Source organism: Lithobates pipiens, unplaced genomic scaffold, assembly GCF_037356315.1.
Source record: "Lithobates pipiens isolate NorthernLeopardFrog02 unplaced genomic scaffold, aLitPip1_a1.2 Scaffold_13, whole genome shotgun sequence".
Classification (NCBI taxonomy): domain Eukaryota; kingdom Metazoa; phylum Chordata; class Amphibia; order Anura; family Ranidae; genus Lithobates; species Lithobates pipiens.
Window position 1 is genome coordinate 171,893,295 of NW_027507718.1, and position 18,966 is coordinate 171,912,260.

General features: G+C 42.6%; 1 protein-coding gene across 3 annotated transcripts in view; it reads right to left on the reverse strand.

The window, feature by feature from the left end:
* Window positions 1-18,966, reverse strand: part of THOP1 (thimet oligopeptidase 1) — a 130,601-nt gene that overhangs the window by 111,274 nt on the left and 361 nt on the right. For 2 of the 3 annotated variants that reach the window (XM_077475869.1, XM_077475870.1), the window contains exons 2-4: window positions 17,488-17,688; window positions 9,953-10,101; window positions 7,075-7,182 (exon numbers count right to left, since the gene is read on the reverse strand). In XM_077475869.1, coding sequence (XP_077331995.1) covers window positions 7,075-7,182; window positions 9,953-10,101; window positions 17,488-17,688 — 458 coding nt within the window. Of the gene's footprint in view, window positions 1-7,074; window positions 7,183-9,952; window positions 10,102-17,487; window positions 17,689-18,496; window positions 18,572-18,966 lie in introns of those variants that run through there. The other variant, XM_077475872.1, reaches the window with a different exon arrangement.

Genomic DNA, 18,966 nt, shown 5'->3' on the forward strand with positions numbered 1-18,966 from the left:
GTTGCTTAGCTATCTGCCATACTTTCCTCGCCAAGGCATTGGTGGGGCATTTACAAGCAAATGAGTTAGCCTCCAGGACTTCAACTAAAGTTCTATGATATGCATTATTAATCATCAATTTGTGATTTGGGCAGCCACCCTCTTCCAGTCCAGCCCCAGTCAAATGCTGGAGCTGGGCTGATAGAAAGTATGTTCTTAAATGTGGCAACGCTACTCCTCCCTTTTCCACAGGGAGCTGCAGCGTCCGCAGCCGAATCCGAGGCTGTCTCTTTTTCCATATTAATTCTCGAATTAATCCCTCCAGTCTGTTAAACCATTTCTGGTTAATCCAGACTGGGGAATTATGGAGGATATATAGGATCTGTGGCTGCCAAATAATTTTTACTAAATTACAACGCCCCGCCACCGACAGGGGAAGGCGACACCAGCTATTAACCTTCTGTTTTAGCTTTGCCAATAATGGTACCAGATTCTCCTCAACATACCGGTCTATCTCTCTGGGAATCCAGACACCCAAGTATTTCAGCTTGGGTACCACTTCTAGTCCCTCAACTATAGGCGATGTTTGGTCTTCAAACTCCGATAGTGGCATAAGGGCTGATTTACTCCAATTGATGACCAAGCCTGATTGCTGCCCAAATTCATCCATCAGCCGTACTACCCTAATCAGAGTGAAGCGCACATCGTCAAGGAAAAACAAGACGTCATCTGCAAACAAAGCCAGCTTCTCCTCCTCTAGTCCGCGCCGGAATCCCCGGATGTCCGAGCGTGATCTCACCATCACAGCCAGGGGTTCCATAGCTAGCACGAACAGGAGGGGAGACAGCGGGCATCCCTGTCTCGTACCCCTTTCTAGGTAGAACACTTCAGAAAATAGGGTCCCCATTTTAATCTTGGCCCTGGGTCCCCTGTATAGTAGTTTTACCCACTGGATAAATTGGGGGCCAAAGCCGAAGCGTTCTAATACGCCCCAGAGGTAGTCCCACTCCAGGCTGTCGAAAGCCTTGGTGGCATCCAACGCTAGTATGGCACCTGGGTTATCGCTATCTCTAGGTATTTGTAAGTTTAGAAAAACCCTTCTAATATTAGTATTAGTTGTTCTGCCTGGGACAAACCCGGACTGGTCTGGATGTATTAATTTATGTATACAACTATTTAACCGAATTGCTAGGGCCTTGGCTAGAATTTTTATATCTGAGCATAGCAGAGATATCGGCCGATATGACGAGACCTCATGTTGGTCCTTCCCCTCTTTAAGAATTAAGGTGATATTAGCCTCACGCATTGAAGCGGGGAGTTCCCCCGCCTCTAGTGCATAGTTTAACGTTTCCAGTAGTGCCGGGATCAGCTGTTCGCTGTATCGCTTATAAATTTCCACTGGAAGGCCATCAGGACCAGGAGATTTACAATTGGGCATACTATTCATTGCACCTTTTAGTTCTTCCAAAGTAAGTGGTAGATCTAGATTCAATTTATCCTGGTCTGAAAGCACGGGAATATCTGTTTGCTGCAAAAAGTTAGTGTCCAGAGCCTCCCGACCCTGTGTGGTTGATTTATATAAGGTTCTGTAATAATCACCCAGCACCTTCATAACCTCGGAGGGCCTAGAGACAAGGTCACCCTTCTGTGTTTTAATTGCCTGTATTCCTGTGGGGGGGCTATTGGTACGAGTCAATAAAGAAAGAACTCGACCCACCTTCTCCCCTTCGCCAAAATAATATTGGCGTTGGAAAATACGTTGATTTTCTACCCTTTTTAGAAGTGCCATTTTATATATCTGTTGGTTATCCTCCCAAGTCTGTTGTTTCCCCGGCGATGGATCCTCCACAAACTCTCTCTCAGCCTGAATAACATCATTTCGAATTTTCCCCTCTTGGTCTCGGGATTCCCGTTTTATAATTGCAATATTCTGTATGAGTGTTCCTCTAAGAAAGGCTTTTAGGGAATCCCAAACCACTCCAGATGCCGCTGTCCCCCTGTTAGTCTGGAGAAATTCCCCTATTTGATCTCCTAAAAGGTTGGATCTATCAATTAGTTCCAGCCAAGCGGGGTTTATTCTCCACTCTCTCAGTGGGGAGCACTCTCCCGTGTTCAAAGTTATAGCCAAAGGGGAGTGGTCTGAGATCCCCCGTACCCCGTATTCTATGTCTACCACCACTCCCACTGCCTCATTGTTCCCCAAGCCCATATCTATTCTTGATAGCGTCTGATGGGTACTAGAGAAACAGGAATACTGCCTATCCTGGGGGTGTCGCATACGCCAGATGTCTCTTAAACCAACTTCCATAAGAAGTTCGTGTAATCGACCTGTTCTATTCCCAGTTGGACAAGGGAATCTATCTAGGCGTTTATCTATAGTTTCATTGAAATCCCCAGCAATTATCCATGGGACACCCATTTTGTCCAGGCTGAACATGAGAAATTTATCCATAACCTCCAATTTGAAAGGAGGGGGTATATAGATATTTGCTAGAATACATTCTTGCCCAGCCACCTGGCAGTGCAAGAAAACAAATCTCCCCTCCCCATCTATCTGGGACTCTTTACATAAAAAATCTGTGCCCTTCCATACCAACACGCTCACGCCGCGGGAGTACGATGAATAAAAGGAGTGGTAGTATGCCTGGAATTTCCGATCATGGAGCAGAGGGGCCGTAGTTGGAGTCAGATGGGTTTCCTGCAGAAAGAGCAAACCAGGTCCTCTTCCTTCCAGCTCCAACATCACAGACCTCCGTTTCTTAGGGTCTCCCAAGCCCCTCACGTTCCACGAGGTTATATTCCACCTACCCATCGACTCCAATGATATTCCTCCCACTCATCGACTCCAGTGGTTAATATGCCCATGGAGGGGAGGGGGTAAGGGGAGAGGGAACCGCTTCCTCTCCCCGTCGCCACTCCCCTTCTCAACCTGCCCCTCATCGTCGCGCCGTTACTCACAGCGTGTGTTCGAAGACTCCCCTCCCTCCCACCCCCCACCCAACCCTGCCCATCCGAGCCACCCTTAGGGGTCTCAATTGTAGCCGGTATAATCATACCCCATTCAAAAGTGTCCGAGCTCACCATCCCCCCACGTGATCTTATCACTCCCCATCAAAATTCTTATAGGGTGGGATCATAATCCCTCCATAGCACCCATCATGCCCTACCGGAAATAAATAAATAATAAAAAAAAGAAAAAAAAAAAAAAAAGAAAAGAGAAAGAGAAAAGAAGCTTATATATAGATCCCGCCCCCCCCCCAACCCGCCCCCCCAAATCCCACACTCCCAACTCAACTATAAAGTCTCATTACCCCTTCTAGTGTAGAATTGTGTGTGCTATTTTTTCGCCATATGGCATCGCAGTGTTCTATATCCATAGTACTATACCCCAACTTTAATCATTTCATTTTCCCCACCTTGCCCAAGCAGCGGGCAGCGACAATTTAACCCCCTGTCCCTTTACCAAGATGGGTTCACAAATAAAATTATTTCCAATAGCATACCTACATAAAATTATATTCTCTCATACAACCCCCCCTCCAACCCCCACACCCCCACCTTCCCACCGTGCCTATAACCGTATCTTTATACACAATAAAACTCATATTATAGTGCTCGATTACTCGTAGTGCAAAAAAATAAATAAATAAATAAAAAAAAGGTGAATGTATCCTCTTCCTTTTTTCTCCTCCCCCTCCCTCAGCCCCCCCCTCCCAACTCTTCCATGACACCTCGTTTACTGCTTCTAATATAAAATTATATAGGCTGTTAATTTACCTTGTGATATCGCAGTGCTCTATACTCCATAGTATTTTACCCCATTCCTAATCAATTTATCATATCGTTTTGCCCATCTCACCAAAGCAACCAGCTGTAGCATTAAGGCTCCCCAATCCTTCAGCGAGATGGGTACATAAACAAAATTATTTTCAAAGATACACATACAAAAAATTACATTCCCCCTTGCAGCCCCCCCCCCCCAACCCCCACACCCCCCTCTTCCCGCCTCTCCAGAAAAAACAACCTCCCCCCTCCCCCCCCCAACCCCCCCCCCCCAACAACCAAAAAAAAAAAATAAGGAAAAAGCTAATACAGGCCGACTCTAAGTATCATTAAAGGGCCTCTTTGTGTTCCTCCAGCCAGTTCACGGCCTCCTGCGGGGAGTTGAAAAAAATTGTTGAGCCCAAAGCAGACACTCGGAGTCGGGCTGGATACAATAGGGCATACATTATCTTATGCGATTTCAGGGTGCGTTTAACAGGAATAAACTCCGCTCTCTGTTTCTGCAAGTCCGGTGAAAAATCTGGATAGAATGACACCCTAGTCTCCTTGTAGAAGATGTCTCCCAATCCCCTAACCCTCCGCATCAAAATCACTCGATCGTTATAATTAATAAATTTCAATATCATTGGCCTACAGCGTCCCTCTGATAGGTGGGATCTAGGAGGAACTCTGTAGGCTCTTTCGATGCTAGAGGGCGAGGAGAAGGAGACATCTCCCAGTAATTCCTTAAACCAATTTTCCCAAAAAATTACGGGGTCAGGGCCCTCGCTTCCCTCTGGCAAGCCAATTAGTCGAACATTGTTCCTGCGGTTCTTATTGTCCATGTCATCAATTTTGGATGCCTGTGCGACAATTTGTTTCTGAAGTATAGCTATTTTTTCCTGGAGGGGGGATAATTCATCTTCCACCGTGCTTAATCTTCCCTCTAGGGCGTCTATTCTGTCGATGGTATTGCTTAATAGTTGACTCATAGCGTGCAGTTCATTTTGAATATTACTCAGTTGGCTGTCCAGCCCAGAAATAGAATTCTTACAATCATTAACCGCCAGCAGTATCTCTCGTAAAGTCGGTTCCCCACCCCCCCCCGGGTTTTTGGGCCGTACTACTGTCCTCCAGGGATGGCTCGCCTACCCCGCCTCCCGGCAGTGGGGTACCAGGATCCAGTGAAGGGCGACCTGTACTCCTTCTGTCCCCCACTGGCCCCTGCGTTTTAAATTGACCTGGTGGATGGTGTTGAACTTTCCTGCCTGGGGAAGTTACATGTGCAAAGAGCTCGAGTTTCAAGGCCGCAGAGGCTTGATTTAGCTTTTCTTTGGCAGCACGCGTTTTTTGATTTCCCTCTCCATGGGATATATCTTCTACCGCTCTTTTGCTAAGCATGGTAAAGTCCACGTGGAGGAGTCACCAAACCAGCGGAAGGTAGTAATATAGCAGTTTGTATCGCTAAATCAATTCTCCCAGCAAAAAGGCCCGATTTTTTAGCGAAAGGACCTTGAGGGGGGCCAGCCAATTCACCAAGCGCGCGGCACCTGAATCCTACGTTAATTATATTTATGGGGTAAACATGCTTCGGCCAGCGATTATCAGAAGTAGAACAGATAGGGAGAGGCAAACATTCAGAAGTAACCAAGTCTCTGCTACACAGGTTCTTAACTTTCGTCCCGCTAGATTATATAGCGTTTCTCACCACTCTGCAACCAGGGTTTTTTCATCCATAGAGCTGGCGGATGTCGCCGGGAGGTTTGCTCGTCCGAGGCGATCGTAGGGCTCTCTCCGCGTGTCCTCGTGCGGCGTTGTAAGCGTTCGTCTATCCTCGGATCTCCGACCGGATCTCCCACCGGGCTCCCGCAGTAGCGAAACCTAGCGCGGAGTCCTCCTCGGGTTCTTTCAACGATCTCCGTCAGTGCTGGGCAGCCGTCGTGATAACGCACGCTCCAAGTCAAGCGTTCATTACGGAGCTACGATAGAGGGAGCCAGGGAGCAGCAGCTGTATCCACCAGCGGGCTGCGTTCCTCGCATCGCAGGGCGGAGGCTAGGAGCTCGGACACACTCGCACTCCTACTCACTCACTCACGCCCATCTCCATCCGGCCACACCCCCCTATACACCCACTACTTTACATTGTAGCAAAGTGTCTTTTCTTCAGTGTTGTCACATGAAAAGATATAATAAAATATTTACAAAAATGTGAGGGGTGTACTCACTTTTGTGAGGTTATATAATATATACACACACACACACACACACACACACACACACACACACATACTGTTGGGATGGTCTGATTGCACTGCCCTTGGAGATTGTCAATGTGCTGTTCACCACCTTTATGTATGTATGTGTATATAAACATTATCTAATACTATCAGGAAAGAGTCTGGTCGGTCCTAACTTTATTCTGCAACATGGCCCTAAAATACGTTACCAAATCATAAAGAAGCATCTGCAATGAAATAAAGAACAAGCAATTGTGCAGCAGATGGTTTGGCCACCACAGAGCCCTGATCTTAATATCATCAAGCTAGTTTTGGATTACTTTGCAGAGACAGAAGGAAGTAAGACAGCCAAAACATTAACTGCGGCAAGTTCTTCAGGATGCTTAGAACAATCCAGTACCCTTAGAAACTACATGCAAGTGTACGTAAAAAAGCAATTGTACTAAAACCAAAAACTGTGGACACAACAAATATGATTTTATGTATATTTTTTCTCTTTAAATCACGTTTTAGGATGTTTATTGGTTAATAAAAATATTAATGGCATTATTTATTAAAGCGTTTATTAGGGCTGTTACTGATTAAAATTCTCCTGTTCGATTAATCAATTAATTATAACGCACATACAGTTTTAAAAAAAAAAAAATTATGAAACTTTAAGAAAATATCCACATATCCCCCATACTGTAATATCCACATCTGCCCCCATAATGTAATATTATTCACATATCCAGTTGTCGGCTCTGTCCGGAATGGCAGAGTAGATGGCACAAGCAGGCGGGTGATGATGACATCATCGTGCCGCCACTAGGACACCGCCGGGTGAACCAAGATGGCCGCCGCTCCGGAGCTAGGCCGGAGCCGCGGCCTTTCCTATGGGCGAGACCGCGGAGCTCAAATCCGCGGATCATCCTCAATCAAAATAATTTAGATCGATCAAATAAAATTAACAATTAATGGAGCAATTCATTCCCCCATGTGCTAAAAATATTTGCACAGTACTACTTTTCACCATATGCTCAACTAATTTTGAAATGCTCAGGCTTGTAACAGGTATGCACCAATTCTACAGTACATAAGCTGTTCACTTACTTACCTGTTGCAGTTCAGATGAAAGATTTAGACCATTTCTCTGACCCAGTTTAATCAACCTTTCCAAAAGCCTTTCTGCCTCGGGTTTCAAGGAATCAGGAGGTAGCACTGACTGCAATAAATGTAAACACACAAGAGTTACAAAGAGCAAATCATTTTAGTCCATATGTGAATCCATAGATGTCACTCTTTAGCAAAAAATAAATAAAAAATCAATTGAAGCAGATATATGCCCACTTCAAAAATGCAGAAAATATAAGAATATAATCTTTAATGCAGAAGAGCTGGGAAGTGTTTGACCATACATTTCCTTTACCTGACACCCTTTCAACATCAACATTGTACATCCAGTGTAAGCGTACTTGAAACTATCTCCTTTGATGTTGTAATGATAATACTGCCTGTCTGTTGGTCATCTCTTTCTACTACTTGTATTCCCTGCATGCTTTGCAGCTTCACCTCTGCGGTTTACTTTTTGATTTCTAAAGACTACATGTCTCAAGGTACCATGCTGCTTGCAAGCAGTGGTTCCTATACCGATTCTGCCTCCCGCAACTTCTCTCAGCACTGCTGCAATTCAGAAAGCAAGCTCAGTGCCTACTCACAGGGCATATTGAATACATGGCACAGAATTCAAGGATTAAATGTTAAATTCTTCACAGATTAAAGTGGAACTTTAGTCAGAAAATTAAGTCTTGCTAGATCACTTCAGGTTGGCCCCTTTTTCAGGTATAGCTAAAACATTACAAAATAACGGTCTATCCAGTAATACACTGTTTTCACCCTGCTTTGCACATTCTCAAATTGTTCTACATTTTTTTGCCCTTTTTTTTTTTTTTTTTTTTTAAAGGCGCTGCTGAATTTGTAGAGGCCGATCTGCTAACAGGTTTAAGTGGAACTAAACACTATAAACACTGTAGCTGCTGACTTAATAAAGGACATTTACCTGTCCAGAGAGCCTGCAATGTCGGCCCCCCTGAGGCCGATCCGTCCATCGGATCGGGTGCAGGCGCCACCATTCTAACTAAGGGAAACTGCCTGTGGAGCCTTGCGGCTTCACTCCCGGTTTCCTACTGCGCATGTGCGAGTCGCGCAGCGCTTTGTGAATGGTCATATTGTCTTCTGGGACACACACAGTTTCTAAGAATCATGAATATAAAATTGTACATATAGGTCTGAATAATTGTCTCCAATGTCCGAGAACACTCTTCGGTTACCGGGTTGTTTTTTACACTAATCATCATGTGTGATTGATTTTTTTTATCTCTTTTTCAATAAACATTAGCATTTTATCTCACTTTTGTAGTATTGTTTAGGGGGTAAACCTTTCTTTCCATGTACAGGGATGCTGCAACACGCTACATTGTTTTGATATGGCGAAAACACAATTATCTTTTTAAATACTGGTATTAAATGGGCTTTTCGCCAATCAGCTGGTACCATTCCTGTCAGTATGCTGTCTATAAAGATTAGGAATAATGGTCTGGCTAGAACCTGACTGAGTTCCTTTAAGATTCTTGGGTGCAAGCCATCAGGTCCTGGTGATTTGTTTGTGTTAAGTTTTTCTAGTCTTTTCTGGACACTGACTTCTGTAAGTCAAAAGGTTGTATCCTGTGACCTTTTCCTAACCAAACAGTCATGGTTGTTATACCCTTTCTTTTCCTGTGTAAAAACTGAGAAGAAAGTATTTAGTACAGTTGCCTTTTCTTTGTCATGTGTAACCAAATTCTCCTCATCCCCCTTTATTGGGCCAATGTGCTCTGACCTCACCTTTTTTACTGTTCATAGATTTAAAGAATTTCTTGGGATTTTTATACTCTCCTCCACTATGTGTCTCTCCTGCTCTATTTTAGCCACCCTGATTGCATTCTTACACTTCTTGTTGCATTCCATTTAGTGTTGGAATGTTGACAATGACCCCACCGCTTTATATTTTTTAAAGGCCATTTTTTTTGTCTTTAATTAATACCTTTTACATTACAGTTTAGCCACCCAGGTTTAACCTTTGTTCTTCTATATTTATTGCCCATTGGAATGCATTTGGCGATACCTTTAATTAATATGTTCCTAAAGCGCTGCCATTTATCTTTTGTGTTTAATGTATCTAAAGGTTTGGTCCCATTTAATATCTTGTATTATTGAGCGCAGTTTTGAAAAACTAGCTTGCCTGAAATTTAGTGTTCGTGTACTACGCTCAAGCCTCCTTTTCCGATGATTTATGCTAAAAGTGATCATCCTGTGATCGCTAGATCGCAAGTTGTCCCGTATTTACATATCTCTTATCTAGTAATGCATAATTTCTAGTCGGGAATCCACAAATTGGGACAGAAAGTTGTCCTGTAGGACATTTAGGAAATGATCGGCCTTTATTGAGTGAGCTGTCCCTGCTGCCCAGTCAATCTCGGCATAGTTAAAGTCCCCCATTAAAATTACATTTCCCTGCCTCAACGCTAATTCTAGCTGTGAAAGGAAATCCCGCTTCTCCTCTTCCTTTAGGTTGGGGGGCCTGTAACATACCTCCACTATTCATTTCCCACTTGCTTCTTGCCTTTGAAGTTCCACCCACACATATTCCACCTCCCCCTTTGCCCCATCGCTGATGTCATTCCTCTTCTCCACCCATATATCATTCTTGATATATAGGCACACTCCTCTCCCTCTTTTACCTTCCCTGTCCCGCTGATATCCCCGATGTAATGGTTTTCTTTATAAACAAGAAAAAAAGAAAAATTTGGTTGTGTTAATGTTTTCTCCCTTAACGGCATTACAGAGATGGTGTAAAACAAAGTTATGAAAGAGCTTCATAAAAAATCTGAGATCTACAGAAACCAAACCATAAGTGAGAGGGGTCAAGAGGAGTTCATTGATTTTGCTGGTCTAACCTTCAAATGCTCAAGTCTTTTATAGACGTCTTCCCTCATACTTTTCTCTACGTCAAATTCAGACAATTGTTTATCGGCCTCAGTACTTGCGGTCCGGACATCTTTGTTTGTGGACACATGCTGAAGGAAATCCAGCATACTCCTCTCAACTGCAACAATAAACAAACACATTTTTTGGGTAATATAAGGACACAATGCAAAACCAGGGCAGTAATTGTGCACATCACAAAAATACAGAATAGAACCATTACCCTATAGATCTCACAGTAATCCTTTTAGCAAAGAAACAATGCCGGAAATTTCCCACAGTTACAATTCTGTTTACTGTTCAATGGGCAGTCAGCGGACTATACAAATGCTGAGCTCATGGTTCTCTTATTCAAGCCCTTGGGAGCTTGTAGAAATTAAATAAAACACAGGAATGTTCTATTACACACATTTTTGACTAGTGGACAGCTGTAAGAGGAAGTAGATTAAGAAGAAGAATGAACATTAAAGTGGATGTAAACCCGAAAAAGTTTTTTTATTTTTGGATGTCATAATGTAGAGTATAAGATTCCCTATGATTTGAGCCCAGTCTTGCCACAAAGCGTTAATCCAGCTCTGAGCAATCCTCTTTTATTGTTCAGTGAGATAAATCTTGATAAACAGAAAATCTTCCCATCACATCCTCCCCCTTGCTGTGAGTGACAGGGGATTTACATATCTCATGCACTAGCCTAAGAGACATGCATTATTTTTTAACTCCCTCCCATCGCCTTTCTTAGGCTGCTCTGCGAGGATTAGCTGTTCCACACCTCAGCATGATTTGGCATGCTGAAGTCATGTAGGGACTTTTCTGGGTTTTGACTGGATGTTTGAGATCATAGCAGAAGTTCAGTGTAAGAAATACACAGGAGAAAATGCATGTTGATAAGGGGAGTGTAGAGGTGGGCGGAAGTCTACTGACATCACAACTCCACCCACTGAGCCCTGGAAAACAGACCCACCCACAGAATCTGCAGTTTTTTGGGTCTCATAGCAGACAGAGGGGAGATATTCAACAGATAAGTATACATGCAGGAGGCATGTATATCCTTCTAGATAACCAATATTACAGTAGTTTAGAAAGGATGAGAGTGGGTTTCCATCCACTTTAAAATTTCCCAATTACCTAGTAGCACATAAAGCTACCCTGTTACAAAAAAAAAAAAAAATTAAAAAAAAAAATTAAAAGCACAATCACATGTAAAAGAAGTCTAAATACCTTTCATGGAAGCAATGAGTCAAATCTCCACTTTCTTGAAGTGCTACAAGCGCCATTAGCACTTCTATGTGTTGTATACCTAGTTCTCACGGGGCATTGTGGTTAACCCCACTAGCTGCCATCATGTCAGGACACGGTAGGGACATAGTAGTCTGAGGTGGTGGGACAAAAATTAACTTTTCCAAGAAAAGTGTGGATTTGAATATGAATTAATCTGCTGTTTTTGGACCTACTGAGTTTTCAATCAAGCTAACCTCTTCTTATGCAAGTTTTCATCATATGCCCCGTTTGAATTGCCCAGGGGTATTTTCAAAAGAACTAAATGACTTCAAAGTGGACTGAACACTATACCTTCATAAGGGGGGCCCTAGCACACTTCTAGTAGGAAAAAAAAAAACAGAGGCTTTTGTAGTATATATTTGCAAATACATGTTGAAGCCAGGCAGCTGCCCCAAGACATCTCTGTAGAGTGTGCTTTCCAACTATGAAGCATACATAAGTAGTGCACAAACTAAGAACAGGCTCACCTTGTGGCACTCTCTTCCTCCTTACCAGCTACAGCAACACACAAGAAGCCCACACATTGCCTTTAAAAAGACAGCTGAAGACTTCAAATGGGTGTCAGTAAGCACACCCCATGGAAATTGCTTGTTCAAATGGAGCTTGTAAATACTTGAATAAAAACAAAAGGAAAAGGCGCTTTTTTCATTATTTGTTTCCTCAAGGAAAATCCAAGTTAAACCTACTGGTAACTGCTTTCAGGAAAAGTGTAGGACAGCACTACAAGGGTATATTTCCTCCTTCTGGAACGCTACCACAAAGTGAACCTATCATAGGAGGAGCATGGAGGCTGTCATTGACAACTGCCTTAAGAAAGTGCAAGATGCATGGATTTTAAAATGATCCACTGGGTTCAATAATTAAGTCTCTTAACATTTAAACAGATCAGGAAAGTCAGAGAAAAAGTTTTAGAGAGTTCCTACCTGCATGCTTGCTCTGGGCAAGTAACCGAGAAATTATAGAAGAAGTTTTGGAGGCAGTATGAGAGTATTTTCAGAAGAGATAAAAAAGAGCAGATGAGAGGTTTGTGTCTGTTCAGTTTCTGCAGAGCAGACACAGAGCCTGCTATACTCTAAGGAATGTCTAGGAGTAAACGCACTCTGCTGTCTGTTTACATCCAACCGCCCTCTGATCCAATCCACTTACATGGAGAAGGACAGATCCCCTTCTGTTTTTTTTGGGGGGGTTTTTTAATACTAGACCGAATCAGAGGTAGGCAAGTGTAAATGGACACAAGTCCATTTACACCAGTTGGTCTATAGAGGTGAATAGATCATCCGATCAGATCTTCCTGATAAACTAACCTAATCGGACCCTTCGTGTGAAAGGGGCCTAAAAATACATAAGGTAAAAAAAAGCATAATATGTGAGGTAAAGTGCTGCTGTCCTGGAAAAGAGTTATCGGTATGTCTAATTTCGTCTTTCAGGGCAGCACAAGAAAATTCATCATATAAGAAATAGGGGGAGGGGGGGGCTGGTTCCTCCTGAACCAACAGGTGCTAGGAGATAAAGAGGCAATATAGTACAGACCACAAAATACTTTGACCCATTTATGATGAATTTGTGTAGCAGTTTCTATGTATAGTGGCCATTCATTCTCAATGCTTTTTTTACAGTTTGATTCTTCGGGAAAGAAAGAGGGAATTCTAGGTTAATAACAAGAAAGTAAGTATACATACAAATATGTAACCATTTACCAAAGTTCCTCTTAAGGCTAAGTTCACACATAAATCCGATGCGGCTTGCAGCAGGGGCCCGGTTCGTCCCCGTCACGAATCAGGGCTAAAATTTTTGCCTGAATTTGGCCCTAAAATGCAGCCAAAGACTGCATGCTTCGTTCCTGTGCAAGCCGCGATAGTTATGTGAACCGGCTCCTTAGAGAGCCGGTCACAATCTTCTGTCATACGAATTGGATGAGGAGAAATTCGCATGGGTGTAAACCAGTCTAAAAAGAACTTAAAAGGATAAGTACAGCCAAAGATATTTTGGCTGTACTTCTCCTGTGGATTACAGGAGTTCATTCTGCACTCCGGTTTTCAGCAGACAGTGGCCGGGCCAGGCTGTGTAAAGGTCGCAACCATATGGTCGAGATCCACCCAAATGCCTGGACCACCAACTGACTCAGGCTCTCAGTGGGTAGCTTAGAGCCTGAGCCAGCCACTCCCCTCGCCCCCCCCTCCACAGCCCAGTGCTCCAGTGAGTGCAGGAGGGGCAGAGCAGAGAGCCGGTGACTGACAGTCACTGGCTTTCTGCTCACGGAGCTCTGAGAACTGAGCAATCAGCGAGCTTTGATAGCTAATTTCTCTGTCTTAGAGGCGGTGGGGGAGATGCAGCATCGGACCAATGCTGCATCCACCTAAGTAAGTATGGGGAAAAAAAAACCCAAAAAAAAAAACCCTTACTTATCTTTTAAATTAATATTTAAGAGTGGTGGCATGTAATTACACTCAGCACCACACCCAATGGGTGTAGTGGGTGTAGTGCCGAGTGTAATTACATGCCACTGCTAACAAAGATTGCAATGTATTTTATGTGTAAGCATTTGTGTGTCATATGTTCTTGGCACCTAAAAATTCCTTATCTGGTGAAAGGATACATGTTTTACTATGCAATATATGTGGGACCCAATGGCTACAGCCTGCACCAATAACTTCTAATGTAGTAACCCAAAACTTGCCTGCATGGAACTATAGGACAGGAGCTTTTGATTTTTTTTGTAGCCTTTGTCTTAAACATGAGCAAAAATAAAATAAAAAAAAAACCAGTATACAACAATCCAAAATAAACATTACACACACCTCAGGTGCAAATGCCAACCGTGCTGAAAAGGACAACTAGAAACTAAGCTTTAAGAAAGATATTATTGCAGCGGAGAGAAAGGCTCATTAAGAAAATGGCCCCAGTATCTGTGTGCTGCTGTTCCAGAAACCAGGAGGAATGGAGGTTCCCCTCTGTGTTGCTTCAGAAGCTGGAGCTCAAGGTTGCAGTACTTGCCTAGTTAGATTCTTTCCCTTGCAAAAAAAATATCAAAAATTATATCTCAACTGTGATCATAAATAGAAAACGTGCTAAATATATACAACGATGATATTAATAAAGATTGCATACAAACCATTGTATCAAAAAAAAGAGTGCTACATGCGAAGAAGGAAATATATGTAACAAATGTTTAAAAAAATCCACACAAGTGGGCATTAAAGTGCAATGTGTATATAAACGCAAGAAAAAAAGAAAAAAAAAAAAAAGTGATCATGGTCCCAAATTGAACAGTGTAAACAGTCCAGTGTTAAATGAAGCATATACAAATCTTCAGAGTGTAAATAATCCTGATAGTAGGCAATTCCATATAAAACCTCAGGTTAACCACCAAGGAAGTGATATTCACCACTGGGAAAAATTAAATGTGCTTACCAGAAAGTGTGGACTCAGAAACCGTACGGTGTTGAGTCAGACGGGACTTATCAGAAATTATTCAAACTTCAAAGTGAACCTCTTTTAGACATCTGTGTCAGTAAATTTTACTTCTATTCCGGGTTCAGTAACAACTGTAAGGTTTTGGATTTCACATCACTTTCCTGTTTTCAGACAATGGTCATTGTGGCGAATCTCTGAGTCTCTGCCCAGCAGGTCAAAGTCAGATTATGAAGACTTCTGAGTAGCATCTAGGTCTCCTCACTATAGACTAAGATGGCAGTTTTGCTGACTGTGGTGAGGAGACCTGGATGCAGCTCAGAAGTCTCCATAATCTGACTTTGACCTGCTGGTAAAAGCCTCAGAGATTCACCACGATGGCCATTGTCAACAGGAAAGTGATAGGAAATCCAAAATCTTACAGTTGTTACTGAACTCAGAATAGAAGTAAAATCTACTGACAGATGTCTAAAAGAGCTTCACTTTGAATAATTTTATTCACATTTCTCTAGACCGTATGATATTACCAAGAGAGTGGTATTTCAACTACAGCCTGGCAACGTGAGACCCCCTGGAGCCACTCACTGGATTACTCCTGTGGAGAGTAATTTTCTAGTCAGCCTATCTGACTCAGCACTGTAAGGTTTCTGAGTCCACGCTTTCTGGAAAGCGCATTTCATTTTTTTCCTGGTGGTGAATATCACTTCCTTAGGCAATTCCACATGAGACCTCAGGTTGATCACTAATATCACGGAATTTACACTCTGAAGATTTATATATTCGTAATTTTTTTGCATTATATGCACATCACAATTTAATGCCCACTTGTGCGGTCTTTTTTAAACATTTGTTACATATAATTTGATGTTCATATGCAACACTTGTTTTGATACAATGGTTACCGATAATCTTTGTTATTATCATTGTTGCATATATTTAGCGCATTTTCTATTTATGATCACAGTTGAGATATAATTGTGTGGTTTCTTTCAGTGAACCACTGATATTTTAGCACAGCACTTTATCAAGCAGATTTCTTTAACACAATATTTTGTCCACTGTAGTGTTTTGCAGCTTTTTACATTTTAGACCATTAGCGTGATCATTTCCATTATTTTTAGATATCCTCAGAGACATAGCTCTAATGATCTTAGCAACACTGCATAAACAACATCCATTGAAGAGACACTGTACTATCAGGGCAAAGTGACAGTGTCTGTCGATATTTCGACCCCAAGCCTTTTACACTTGTCGTGCAATACTCCCTCGCCACCTCACCACTATAGCATTCCAGCCTTCCTGAAAGGGCAAAGTGACAGCATCTCATTAAGAAGTGAGGCACGAACAGTCCTGGCTCTCCCTGAGCATAGAAAGCAGAAAGACGAGGAGGTGCAACCTTGCCGATCAATAGTAGAAACTGGAGCCTAGAAGAAAAAGACTCAAGCATCAAAGTTCCAAGCAAAAGTTCCTATCTAAACGGAGGAAACACAAAAACCTTCTAGGAGGGTTTTAAAAATTTGTGGTACTTTGTTAACTCCTATTCTGGTAGATGGACCACACGCTCTAATGTGCTGTTCTGGAAGATGATTTGGGAAACTGGAGTTTCACTTGAATTATTTTAAAACCAGTGTTTGATACAGGACCATTTTTAGCATATAGGCAAAAAGGGACAGCTGCCCCAGGCCCCATTGGTCTAAGTAGCCCAACCAGACCCAGAATTGTTTCTATTATAGTGCCATCATGATACCATGTTCAGTAATTCAGGAAAAGAAGTGGAGGCAACTATGTTAAAATGTATCCAAACCCAAGAACAAAAATGTAAAATATTGCAGCTCAGCAGTAGCTGTGGTGGCTGCATTAGTTTTTATTTTTTGAGGATGCCAGTAACACTTACAATCCTTAGGTGACGGAACTCACTTACCATACTCTATGGAAGCGTAGCACATTGACCCTAGGACAAAAAGTGTTTAGGACTAGAAAATACTTTCTCTTCTCCTTTCCTCTATAGGAGACAGGTGTTCTGTAGTCCACATAGATTGCTGTAACAACTGTAACTGAAAAAGTCAGCAAAGGCAGAGACTGCGGGAACTTTTCAAATCACAGGATTTCTGGCAGGAGCAACACATTTTTTGAAATTACGTAACAGATTTAACAAAACCTGCACAATGTTATTTTTAAAGAGTCCAAAAGGGAGCAAACTGAAGAAGGCATTTAATAGTTAGGGTTAATATACACTTTAATCATTTATATTACTTGCCTTGCCCTTAAAGCGGAGCTCCACCCTAAAGTGGAACGTCCGCTCATCAGATTCCTCCCCCCCTCCGGTGCCACAATTGGCACCTTTCAGGGGGGAGGTGGGTGCAGATGCCTGTATACTACAGGTATCTGCACCCACTTCCGGGCATAGATAGCAGAAGAATATCCGCAGATGCCCATCCCCCCCTTTGTGTTCTGGGAAACACACAGTTCCCAGGACAAAACGGGGACCAGTGAAGACGCGCAGCACGGCTCGTGCATGTGCAGTAAGGAACCGGGCAGTGAAGCCGCACCGCTTCACTTCCTGATTCCCTGACCGAGGATGGCAGCCGAGAGATGAGCGATTGCTCGTCATCTGCTGCTGACATCGCAGGCACCCGGGACAGGTAAGTGTCCATTTATTAAAAGTCAGCAGCTGCAGTAGTTGTAGCTGCTGGCTTTTAATTTTAATTTTTTTTTTTTAAGGTGGAGCTCCGCTTTAAGCCTAAAGCAAATAAATATAACAATAACACCAAAATGTTATGCAAATTTGTATCAGTTACTAGCTAGTACAGATTCTTACCTGCATACTCAACTTCTACATCAGCCAAAGGTTTTAAAGTATTTTCATAGGTTACACAGTTTATATCAAGACGTCCAACGTTATCATAAACACACTTGGTTTTCTCAGTGAGCTCAATAGTCTTTAGTCGTATCTGTTCTGGAGTTAGATCCCATCTCAGACGGTTCTCTTCATTTTTGAGTTGCAATTCCATTATATGATCTAGGATAGAACATAAAACTTAAGACTACATAAAAAGAAAAAAAAGATGATTCCCTATGCCAGTGTTTCTCAACTACAGTCCTCAAGGCGCCCCAACAGATCATGTTTTCAGGATTTCCATTATTTTGCATAGGTGATTTGATCTGTTTCACTTCCTTGAGGCGATTAAGTTCGCGTTGTGCGCTATACAAATATTTCATTCATTCATTAGTAATTACCACAGCCGTTGCATCTGAGGGAAATCCTGAAAACATGACTTGTTGGGGCGCCTTGAGGACTGGAGTTGAGAAACACTGACCTATGCACTGGGGCATTCCCTGCAATATAAACTCAAGCCAAGCCCTATGTGTCTTATGAACACACAGAGCAGGGGTCAGGAGCAAACACGCACAAATGTCCCCATTGCAAGCAGCTTACTATGGGGGCACTAGGCAGGGAGCCCCAGAAGAGAAGGATTGGGGCTGCTCAATTACACATGGGTAAGTATAACATGTTTCTTATTTAAAGTGTGTTACCCTAAAAGAAAAAAAAATTGGACTCTGTTACAGTGCTTGTGCTGTGTAAATTGTAAATACCTGGCTGATCCTGCCCCCCCCCCCCCCCCCGTAAACTGAATACAGTTTATCATGGCTGCTGAGCCCTGACACCATGGTCAGTTTACATGCCTCCAACATCCAAAGCTCTCCAGTCAGCTAGTGACAGTGTCCTCCCCCCAAAATTACAGTGTAAATTATATGAAATCCCCTCAGTTAGAAAGCATCCTATGCTGCAGAGTATGCGCTTTGTAAAAAAATATGCCCATTTCTACCTGAATTCAGAGCACCGCTCACGTTCTCGTCGCTGGAACGATCAGGTTCAGGTACGTAAAAGGGTTGGTGGGTAGCTGCAGCACAAAAGAAAAACCTCAAGACTTTACAACTTCTTTAAGGCTTGACATATTTAGTATCTATTTACTCAACGCAATCCCATCTTTTATCTTTTTACCAAAAATTGGCCATTCTATTGGCATGCACTAAAAATCTCGCTGGCGTATATATTTTTTTGGAAATAGGGGTTTGCGCAAATGAAACGGTTGCATTTTAATTCTCCGGGGGCCTTTTCAGAAAGGAAATCGGAGAATTATGGGGGGGGGGGGTTCTAGTAATTTAAGCAAAAAAAACAAAAACAACGCGTAAACAAAAAATGATTGACTTGCCCTGGCAGTGAAGTGGTTAATGTCATGGAGGTTTGCAGAAAAGAAGCAGGTTCTGTATAGTCAATAGAAATGCCAATGGTTGT